At 31.3% G+C, this 12,796-nt stretch overlaps 1 protein-coding gene across 1 annotated transcript in view; it reads right to left on the bottom strand.

Moving 5' to 3' along the window:
• Positions 1-12,759, bottom strand: part of LOC117111620 (glutamate receptor 2-like) — an 18,012-nt gene extending 5,253 nt beyond the window's left edge. Inside the window, exons 1-6 of the mRNA XM_033254571.1 lie at positions 12,377-12,759; positions 3,532-3,699; positions 2,591-2,842; positions 713-897; positions 508-561; positions 1-98 (exon numbers count right to left, since the gene is read on the bottom strand). The exon at positions 1-98 is cut by the window's left edge and continues 93 nt beyond it. Of these exons, the coding sequence (XP_033110462.1) occupies positions 1-98; positions 508-561; positions 713-897; positions 2,591-2,842; positions 3,532-3,699; positions 12,377-12,449 (830 nt within the window). The 5' untranslated portion in view covers positions 12,450-12,759. The remainder of the gene's footprint in view (positions 99-507; positions 562-712; positions 898-2,590; positions 2,843-3,531; positions 3,700-12,376) is intronic.
• Between the last annotated feature and the right edge of the window lie 37 nt (positions 12,760-12,796).

Genomic DNA, 12,796 nt, shown 5'->3' on the forward strand with positions numbered 1-12,796 from the left:
GTGGATAAACTTCCGTCCGTTTCATTCATGTTAAACCGCGTGATGAATGCATCTGTGTAACGGAGCTCTTCTATGAAACCACGTTCCAGGAACAAATCCTACATTTTCCAAACATATTACAATCTAAATCTAAAGCGATATTTTACCTTAAATACATCATTTCTCTCTATCCTATCAGACCTTGGTCTATTCAACATAAGTAAATGACTATCCACTTCAGTAATGAAATATTAAAAGTAATAGGCCTATTAAAAATAGGCTTCTAATAGGAGATTGAATATACCGCAGAAACTACTCTAAATGTGGCATTATCCATTGGTCATCTGTCAAGAAGTACTCCCTGATAAATCAACATTCACCCTGAAACTTGGCAGACCTGTCAAATGAACTGACATGAACCTGAACACATTCCATGTTACAAAAAAGTTCCACTACCACAGCATAGCGTGTATCTGTGCAAGTGTAGTGTACTCAAAAACGAGATTATTTTGGAATTGTTCGACTTACAATGTTAGCTATCATCCAATGGAATCCTTTGCTGACGATACCATGAGTTATGCCCTAGGGAATAAAAATAAACAATAGAAAGTCTAAACAATTTTGTAGAACAGTTTTTTTTTTCACATTTCAATGCGAATGTTTTTGTTTTTCAAAAAAAAAAATTCTCACAAATAATGTGAGATTTTTGCAGACAATGTAACGTTTCTCCAACCTTTTTAATGACGTCAAGTGCTACTTCTTCTGTGAATGTGTATAGGATTATATTGTTAACATCCTGTAACCTGTCGTATTTGATGGCATCTGCAGTCTCTTTGAAGTCGTCTGACAGTGGCAACAAACGAATATTCCAACCGTAGTCCTTTGCCTCCGACAGCAATGGCGACAAATTTTCAACCACTAAAATAATTATTACATTTATCATGATTATTGCCATCATTATCGATATTTGGCACATACATATTTGCAGTTTGACTGATAAAGCCAAATTGAAAATATTTGCAAGTTCTAGCATGTCAAAGGTTTTTTTTTATTTATTATTATTATTTTTAATTATTGTATCATACTATTGACATCTGCACTGCTAACTACAGTCTCCTCGAAAAATAACTTAAAACTGCGGTTTAACAATTGGTTAATTTGCACTTTCAAGAACCATCGTATCATTTTGAATAGTAGGGGTTTACCCCTAATATCTGGTTCAGTTCTGCTCCTGATGTTTTCAATAAATGTCAATATGTAGTTACTAGTGACGTTTCTGTCAATGATTGCTGCTATCAAAGTAATCACGGAAGACACCTGTACTCTGCACAATGATCAGACTGTTCTGCACCTTTAGCACCTATTTTGGTAGATATGTTCAAACTATAAAAGTTGCTATTAATGATAATATTATTGTTATTATTATTATTGTTATTATTATTATTATTATTATTATCTTCATCATTATTATTATTATTATTATTATTATTATTATTATTATTATTATTATCATTATTATTATTATTAGCATTATTATTATCATTATTATTACTATCATTATTATTATTAATATTATTATTATTATTATTATTATTATTATTATTATTATTATTATTATACACTCTTCAATAAGACAATTGCAGTGATGCGTCTTTAACTTTCCAACACTAAAAGAAATTTAAGTAAAAAATTGACTCATCCTCACTCTCTAATCTGACAGTGACAGTGTTAAGAACGAACGATGTTATCTAGGCCTACAACGTACAACTAATAATTAGACACAATCAACGTTGTTGTTGAATGCAAACACTTTGCATAATGGTTTGTTTATTGTTATAGTAATGAAATAAACAGACAGAAATTAACACATCTCTTCTATATTATGATGGCCCTGAAAAGGGCCTTTGTTTTGAGTATTTTGGGGGTGTTAATGAGTCATCGTCCGTACGAGGAGATTAATATTATTATTATTATTATTATTATTATTATTATTATTATTATTATTATTATTATTATTATTATTATTATTACTATTATTATTATTATTATTATTATTATTATTATTATTCTTATTATTATTATTATTGTTGTTGTTATTGCTATTGTTAGTGTTAGTGTTATTGTTATTATTATTATCATCATCATCATCATTCATTATTATTATTATTATTATTATTATTATTATTATTATTATTATTATTATTATTATTATTATTTCAGTTACGGGATATTCCCCTACCTTTACTTTTGTTTTGTTTGCACATACCACCACCTAGAATATGTGAAATAGTTTAACATTGAATAACTTTTGTTTGGGAATTATTGTTCAAAATTCATTAAAAAAAATATTTATAGTATGGTCAATTATTGGAATTATTTAATAACTACGGTATAAAACCTCTACGGAACTGGGAATAAGGCATTTCATTTTGGTTCTCTAAAATGTAATATTATTGTTCAAACAAATAATATAAGTGCACCTTAAGCTTATATATAGGCTTATAAGTTACCCACATAGAAAGTCTTGGATATTATACAGTTAGTTTCGTGTCATGTCATTCTGATTAAGATTCTAAACAAGTCGCTGTTGAAAACCCTGCTTGATACTTACATTTACCATTGTCGTAGAGCAATGTGAAATCAACCCACTTATAATACTGTAACATGTCTTTAAGTAACGAATTCACATCTTCGGGCGATGGGTACATCTGAATAGCTGGTGATTCCAGACTACCTGGGTCGAGGTTTATGATTGGATCAGTTGCATAGCTAATGGTTGCAGACAGGTCGTCGCAGTCATCGCAGACATCTTCAGGAAGGACTAATGCTGTTACACTCCGGCCTACGACTGTTTCGGAACAAACTGAAACAGAAACATTTACTTTCATTTGTTTATTCTAGTCCAAGTAATTTTCTATATTTTGCGTTCGAATTTATTGTGAAAAGAAACTTTGGTTCTAACTTGAAATAATCCTCATCTGAACGCAGCCTAGTTACTTAAGTTCTGTTAAACGAAATTTTGTTAGGAGGATTTTTTGTTTTTTTTGTTTTTTTGTTAGGAGGCTTTTCTTTTCTTTTCTTTTTGCTAACCCTGCCCCCATTTTACCGATGTTCACAAGTAACTTAATGATTAGGGACACATTGTATAAAAAGTAATTAGAATGGAATCTATATTTTAAAAATATGTTTTTGTTGTACCAGTAAACATATTTGCAAGAATTCCTACGAAATCCTCAGCTTTTCAACTATTAAGATGGAAGAACGACCGTTTGAAATAAAAATATATGTTAATTAAAAAATAACAAAATCAGAATTTCCCCAAAAGCGATGAGGGAAGGGGTGATACACTAACATTTTTTGTTTATAAGTAATTATAAGTTTTTACTCTACAGCTCCAATGCAACTGCAAGTAACTAATACTTTACTGGAAGAGAAACATTACCATAATATCAAGGCAAATAGTTTAACAGAATCCGTTTCTTCTTATACTATCAACCTATTCTAAACGATTCAACTATCTACAATGTATATAAAATTGCTATGACGTCATACCGTAAACCATAGATTGCCAAAATGAGTTGAATGTTTCCCCCAGTAGTTCAAGACGAATCCGGTGAATTCCGAGAAAATCCGAATCGTCAGAAACATGTTCTAAGGCGTCACGGAGGATTTGGGAATATTCTCCATCGTCGGCACCAGTTCGATCTCCGAGCACGGTGGCTGTAAATTTGGAGAAAAAAAAACCCAATTTAAATAATACAATAATAGTGTTGCAGAAGAACGTATTTTGTGGGTAATTGCAATATAACAACCAAGGAAGGGCTACAGCTGCTATAGGCCAAAAAGGTGGAAGTGGGGGTGGGGCGAACCTAAACAAATTCTCACCTAGTAATCAACAGATTGGTAGTTAGTAGTCACTAAATCATGCAATCAACGGTAAGACAAAATTCTAAAAAAGAAACATTAATTCGCTATAATAACATAACATACATATTATATTATTCATTACAAGAAATGCATCGTTTCATACGCCAACGCCTAATAATTATTAGTCATTTCACTGCTGGCTTTAACGAGCTTCGGTATACAACCTGAGGCAGGTGGGAACTACATTGACAAAACAAACATAACAAGAATACAGACGTCTAGATAGGCCATTGTTGAAGCACAACGAACACTTCAATTTTAGGCTGCAGTATAATAGGCCTATTCGTTTAGGCTGTACAGTATAATCATAGAGAAAATAAAATTTTCTCTATCACATAACATCTGAATATATTACTGTATATATATTCACATCTGGAAAAAGCACAAAACATTAAATACGCCTTTATGTACTATAATATTGTGAACTTCGTTTATCAATATATTTTTTATAAATGTCCTTTGTTTACAAACATTTTTATGTTACATTGTTATATTTATTTATAAATATAAAGTTAAATTTACATAGTTGTAATTGTCTGTTAAGTGCGAGCTGCTCCCATTATATGTAATGTTTCTTTGATTTTACGTTGATAAACAGTATTAGCAGAACATATTATTTTGAAACAACCCTTGTTACAAACATCCTTACATTTATATAAATTACTTAAATGAGTAAATATATCTGAAATTTTGTCCGTTTTTAAATGTTCGTTAAGGTGTATTTTGAAATGGCGACCAGTTTTGCCGATATATACACCATTACAGCTCCAGCAAGTAAATTTGCATCAGCGGGAACAGGAACAATTTATAATTATTATTATTATTATTTTATTATTATTATTATTATTATTATTAAAATTATTATTATTATTATTATTATTATTATTATTGTTATTATTATTATTTTTATTATTACTACTATTATTATTATTATTATTATTATTATTATTATTATTATTATTATTATTATTATTATTGCTATTGTTATTGTTATTGTTATTGTTATTATTATTTTTATTAATGTTATTATTAATATTTTAATTTATTTTGATGATATGAAAATGTCATTTTTTATTCTGTGACAAGGCAAACATTTAGGCAGCAATAAACTGATTTATTCGCTTTTTTTTTTTTTTTATAGAACCATGGCCTAATATTATTAGAACACATAGTAATAAGCATTTATAGACCATGAAGGTCGAATCATTTTGGGGTAATTCTCTGTGCTCTAATAAACTTCTACCAGGCTTACTCTACAAGCAAGAGTATAATTTTGAAGGATCAATGTCAATGTGAAAAAGGTACGGCTTATGTGGGTGATTTTCAGAGAGTTCCTAAACCGGTTCCGCTTTTAGTACTAATGTTTAATTATTCAATTTAACGGGCATATTATATTCAAATATATTCACATTATGTAAAAAAACAACATATAGACATAAATCACTATATTATTCATTAGAGATGTTGCTTCATATTTCATTATTTTGTATGTATTCTTTATCAGCTTTTGGAATGAGTCTCAATCGATCAGCTGACTACTTGATTTATGGAATATGATTTTTGCTTCTATAAAAGTCACTAACAAGAGTGCGAATTTTCGATTCACTAAGTATGGAGAGGTGTGTATAAAGTTTAGGCATATAAAATAATCTCTGTTACAAACCGGGAAAAACGAAAAAGGCAACAAGGCGCATTTGTCCTAGCAACTACTGTAATTTTTGTCTTTGAATGATTCCCTTTTGTTCTTGATTTGTTCTATAATTAATTTTTTTATTTTGTGTTATTTAATTGATTTTTATTGACCGTTTGAATGGATTTTTTTGAATGGATTTTTAATGTACTATATATTATATTTCAATTGTTTTTTAAAGTGTAAATAACACGCAAATTGGTCTATGACCACGATGTGTTATATTTTTTGATAAATAATAAAGTGATATATATATGTATATAGGCCTATATATAATATATATATATATATACATGTGTATATATGTATATATATGTGTATATGTATATATAGATTAAAATGCAAAATACTGAAACTGTGGGAAACAATGGCTGGATCTCAGTAGAGATACAAAAATGATAAGCAACTGCTAAAAAGTAAACGTAAGTAAACAGCCAAAAATAGAACCAGAGCTTTCGGACAAAACTAGTCCTTCCATAAATAATTTACTATCTAAACATCCGACACCGATTTTAAATCTACATGTTTGTAATCGAAATCGTTAACTTTATTCTGTGTCATATATTAAATGTTCGTTTACATAAAGCAGTCATTTCGTTACCGATGTATCTAGATTCGCCGCCTAATATATAACAAAGATAATTTTGCTCAGTATTGTGTTAACGAGTTAACCACGGATTTGGTAGATGAATAGGTGTTTGTTAAAAAAGTACTAACTACAAAAGGTCCATGAATCACACGATAGATCAGCGTTTTACCACCGGCGACGAAACGTCTACATTGTATACATACCTGTCTCTTATACACATCTAGATGTGTATAAGAGACAGTATATATATAGCGCTATAAAGAACATGTATAGCATGTGATCAGATAAATGAGGCAAAGATAAAGCAATGGAATAGCTGTAATTATTTCGATAGCTCCAATAGCAATTTATTCATTCAGCAGCCTGTGGAGATACTATACTGCTATTATTAGGATTGTGAATGCTCAGCTACAGGCGTACTTGCTACTTTTGCTATAGCTACAATTGCAATCTTTTTAGCTATTAGATTGCAGTGGGGCAGCGGGGATCCGGGAGAAAAACCACAATTCTTCGGTCAGAAAAAAATGTATAGGCCTATCATGTATATTCTACCACATACTTCCATGATTCTACATTAATATCAGTAGGCACTAAAATCGATTAAATCATGGAGGTATACCTTCATGATTAAATAAGCCTTTGAAACCCCAAAATTATCATAATTTTGGGACTTCGCCCCACTCCTGGATTTTGAGCGACGCCAGACCAGGCCCACTTTTTTCGTCGGCGAATACCGCTCCCCCACCCCCTTCTCCGTCGGGGACATCGGGCCCCCGTCAGGCAAATCCTGGCACCGCACCCAAGTCTAAAGCAAGAGGCTCTACTGTGTTTCGGTTTTACATTTAGTATCTGTATCTCGACTCTTTTATTATGAATAGAACATTCTACATAGTGGTAAGAGTTATTGTGTTGGGCTTGTGGGTTTCAAATATTTTATTATATCTTACATTAGGCACGCCAAATGCTCTGCACCATGTAAGAATAACGTCAGTACGGATATCACCTCTCCCTTCACAGTAAGGGCCTAAGTTGGGGACATGCCATATCTTGATACCAATTTTGGCCTTATGATCAATCTTTTTATTACGGTGTAGTACAGTACTATATTGAAGCCATATTAGGCCTACTTATTGGATGGAGCATTTCAGAGCAATAGGACCGATTTTTGCCCGGAACTATTTTAGCGTGACAGGCCTTGGTTAATGTAATATAATCGTATACAGTATAATTATTAACACAGTAGTGTGGGAATGTCTGAAAAAATGATGATGTTTGACTAGGATGTTCATCGAATGTTCATCGAAATGCACTGTTCGCAGAGAGCTTGACATCGTACGATCGTTAGAGGAATTTGTTTTTTAGCGTTACTAATCTCTACGGGTTCATTGATATACAACGCCGAGGCACCTGTGACTGGTTTTATTTGAACGGCGTTCGAAGGCTAGGCCACTGTTCCGACCTTTCAGGTTCGAGCGCCGTGATTTATGGATTTTTAGTTTCGAAACTTTCTTCAAAGTGTAACGGCATTATGAGTCACTTGTGGTTGAGAACACCGTCATGTCTCAAGAGATTGCTGAAATTTCAAAAGACGATAGTTTTTGTATTGTCCGTGATAATAAAAGCGTAATCATCTGTAAAAAAATGCGATTATATTCTCAATAAAAACTTTTAGCAGAACTACTTGACCTGCGGGAATTGATTTCTAACGGCTCTCTACGCTCGTCATTGTACTCTCCTTCATCACTGTACGAACATAATACGCGATTTCACTGGAAAAGCAAAGGGCGCGAATGCCACGGCTTTCTTTAATAGTGACACATGAAATCGCATAAGTGTTGGTCTAATCGTCGTCTATGTACAGCACAGTTTCTTGTAACAGGCTAATGTCATGACAATACTTTTTTTTTCAATGGGCCTAGACTAAACTACTGTACACAACTCATCATTAATTGCATTTAATATGACCGCAGCTTTTGAAAGAATGTATATTCGTTACGTTTGAAGTAGATCTTAACATTCGGTGATAAATTAAGGATTGAAAAGATGACAATGCAAATTATTAGCCAGTAAGAAAAGAATGTCAATAGGTCTACACCATAACTAATTATACCTAATTAGGTCCACTAGCTAGTAGTAGTGCCTTCTCCTAACGCAAGGAACACGCACTGATTACTCCAAGTAAATATTAGAATTTAACTTTAGCATATATTTGGGAAATTAATATTATTTTTAATGGTTTCCTCTTTTAATTCATACGGAATTATTTTTATATAATACCATCTTAACGTTTATGATTTTTTTTGTTTATATTTTATGAAGCATGAACGCAATGCGATTTGAGTCTGTGCCTAATACACCTAGGAATATCATAATTAAATTCGAATTCTCTGGTGGGCCAATTAGTGTCTGCATAATATGAGATGGAAGAAGCTCTGGGAGAGTTCTGTTCATTCTCTAGCATATTCCTCTACTTTAAATTTTACAACACATTATCGCTAAGTCCTACTAAGCCCTATATCTATCTACAATGTATGTACTGTATTGTATGTATATAAATATGTGTATATGTATATATATAATATATATATATATATAATATATATATATAATTATATATATAATAGGCGTGTATAGATTTTATGTCAATGATTTTCTCTAATATCAATTTTCGTTATTCTGTATTACGAAATACTTCTTCATTCAAAACGTGTTCATTCTTATTTTCACCACATTCCACTAAAATACCGCACTAAATATTTTTGATTATTTTATTGTCCAACCAGCCATATTTTGTGTTGTTCTTTATTGCTAGATTAAGACGTAGCAGCTAAGTATTTTTCAATAATTACCGATTGATTATTTATCATCTGAGTTTAATAATTATTAAAAAAAAGTTAATGCTGTTATTTGAAATGTGTAATTTACCTGGTCATTATAAATAATTTACTATCTAAACATCCGACACCGATTTTAAATCTACATGTTTGTAATCGAAATCGTTAACTTTATTCTGTGTCATATATGAAATGTTCGTTTACATAAAGCAGTCATTTCGTTACCGATGTATCTAGATTCGCCGCCTAATATATAACAAAGATAATTTTGCTCAGTATTGTGTTAACGAGTTAACCACGGATTTGGTAGATGAATAGGTGTTTGTTAAAAAAGTACTAACTACAAAAGGTCCATGAATCACACGATAGATCAGCGTTTTACCACCGGCGACGAAACGTCTACATTGTATACATACAATGGCAAGGGATTAGATATGTACAATTGCTCACCTTTCTCAATTGAAAACAGAGAGGAATTTTAACGCAATTTGTGTAACTATACCAACAACTTAAAATACAATACAATACAGTCGCATCACTGTAATTTAGGAATCTGGTACACTACCATTTTAACAACTTTGATAATATATTTTCTTGAGGGCGCTCTAATATCTGAAAAAAGTTATCGACATGTATCGAATGAATATACTAGACATTGTTTTAATAGTTTCGATTTTATTTATTTTTTTTTTATTTGTAGACACATCGTGTTTGTTAATATTTTAGAGAGTAACCTTGGGTAATTAATCTTTCCAGCAAGATGTGTTACGGTACCTTTGTAATCAGGACCCTGTGTTTTAAATTGCCTTATGTGTTGCTAACCCATACTATTTATATAAATATTACGCATTACCTAACGTTACCATAAATAGACCTGCTCTATGATTACAAATTCGTTGTAAATTTCGATGAGAATTAGTGCTTTTACTACATCATTGCATAAGGGGCAATGTGCATTAATCATGTAAGCTTACGCGGCATCAGCACTGTTGTGATTTTTATGAACTGTTGCAACTTCAAAGAATTGGTATTGTTTAGAAAATATTTCCATGTTCTTTATCCTACTCTAATTCTTACATACACTAATGACAACAATTGAATATCTAGAACACATAAGAGTAATACATTTATTTTTGTTAAGAAATTATGATCCAATTCCGCTTTAATGAAACGTAAGGATATCTTCTCGTACATCCTGATTAAACAAATAGGCAGATCTTTCGAACTAAAGTCCTTGATAATGGAACCAAATGGCGCAAATTGATGAAAAACACAACATATTTTAAGAAAAGAACTATATGATTTAATGGTATACATGTTTTGGGTGTTCTCTCTAACCCATCATTAGTACAAACAGAAAAAAGCAAAACGAAATTTATTACATTTATTTTTATATAAAGTCATGTACATAAGACAGACAAATCTTGAATTTTCCTTTAATACGCTATTTCTTATTATGACTTCATTTTTATATATGTTACTGTAACGAGGAACCGAGTCTCGCATTTGTCTTGATGTGATAATAAAGTATATCTATGTCTATTGTACAATTTAAGCATTATTCTGCTCCAACCACTAGCCTATTAATAATTATACATTAGAACATTTACTATATATCTATACTGTAAGTACATATAGGCCTACGTTTACAGTATATTATGATTTCGTTTGAAATTTAAGCCTTAAATCAGTTTGTCGAGAAAATAGTTACCATTTCATCAAATCCAATCATATTAACGTATTACTAATGCCATTTGGTTTACTTTTGTTTGTTATCATTTAAAAAATATCAAACAATACTATGTATGCTAAAAATATATAGGCCTATTTACGGTAATTAAAGGAAATTTGACGAGAAATGGAGCCTTCAGGTTACGCACGATGAGGGTCATAAAGATGACGATGTCTGTAGATATATGACGATGAGATGACGACGACGATGATGATCATAATAATGGTCATTAAAATTAGGACGATAATTGATGATAGTGATGATGACTGATATTGATGATGATGATGATGGTGATCATAATCATAAGTATAATGACAGTGAAGGTGATAATAGTCATAACGGTGATAAAATATTTGAACTGAGTAAAACGGACTTACAGACCGTTTAGTTCTTCTACATTGTGAAAGTCTATTATATTAAATAAATAATGATCTATTTCTGTTTAATTATTAGTTGTGTTTTATAATATGCAATAATAATTAATAAACATCAATTAAAAAAACCAACAAGTGTTTATGATTATGACGAATGATAAACAGTAGGCCAATTTCTTTTTGTTGGTTATCTTTATTTGGTTAGCTTTTTGGATTAAATCTCATAAAACTACCAGTAATAATAGATGATGATGATGATTCACAAAACTGAAGGTCATTACAGCATTAGACATAATTAAAAACGCTCGCTGTTATAACAATGAGATACCGTTGTACTGTATAATCGCTCGCTTTACCGATAAAGCGATTATACCAATTCTGCTACATACACGCCAACGTGTATTTAGACACTGTTATACACGTCGAACTGAAATGTAATTCGTAGGCATCTTATACTTTAAATATAAATAAACAAGGAGATATTTTTTGACACAATTCTTTGGAACAGTAGATCTACTTGTTACATTAAAAGTAAAGATTTTTTTTTTTTTTTTTTTACAATAAATGTTAGTACCGTAAATACAGTTAAATAACGGCGCCACCGAGACTTCAGTAGTAGTGTCACATAACTCCCGCATTACGCTATTGACAGAAAATGCATTTCCTTATAATACTGTATATTATGGCTAATGTAAATCGCATTTTTTATATAGCGCCAGCCTCTAAACAACGTAACAGGATCCACTCGGTAGCGCATAAATTTAGAAATTGAGTACCCATACATCACGCGTGTTTACGTAAAGGCGACGCATGGAACATTTTTGGTTAACGATAGAAACATAATGCCCAACTACGTGTTTGTCGCTATTAACGTTAAAAAATAACACGTATTGCGAAATAATGAAATTTCATTATTTTTAAGCCTATGCGATATCATTGTTCGTTTAAATATTGTTTTATTTTATTTATTAGTCGGTATGTCATATTTGTATTGAATTGAAACGTTACTGCCGCTGATGTTGACCACGTTATGAAAGTATTTTGATTTGAAATTTGACTTTTCGCTATAATTGGTATACATAACCAATATATATATACCATCGAATGATTGTGCTTTCCTGATTAATAATATCAATTGTATACCGAAATAAGACTTCAGACTGGTATAGCTAGATACCAGTAAATAATATATAGGCCTAGTTGAAATAATAAAAATTTAAAAAAACAAAAAAACAAAAATCCAACGCTTACCTAATTTAAGCTCGATAGCAAAGACCACTTGTTGAACTCCTACGAAAAGCAGAAAGCAAAGCCCCAATTTCATGCTTCAATGTGATATTATATTCAATATTTATATTCTATTAAACATATACCGTGGAAAATCTAGGTGCAAATCAAGATGGCGTTCGTTGAAAACTGTTCTTTCTGATTACAAAAGTATAACGCTTTGAAAGACGAGTGTTACACAGTATCGTGATCCGGGTCTACGAATAGTCATCAATTCGCCCCCGAGGTCACAGAAAAAAAAAACGAACAATAAGATGTAAGCTTTTGATATGGAAACTAATCGGACTGGGTCCTTCAATATTCAGCGTTGTTGTTCAGCCTTATAAGGGTCTATTGATTGTTTGAAAGATGGTATTAATGATGAATTCCTGTGACGAAACGCAA

This window comes from Anneissia japonica, unplaced genomic scaffold (genome assembly GCF_011630105.1).
Source record: "Anneissia japonica isolate Jap-2015-1 unplaced genomic scaffold, ASM1163010v1 scaffold351_len699533_cov169, whole genome shotgun sequence".
Taxonomy (NCBI): Eukaryota; Metazoa; Echinodermata; class Crinoidea; order Comatulida; family Comatulidae; genus Anneissia; species Anneissia japonica.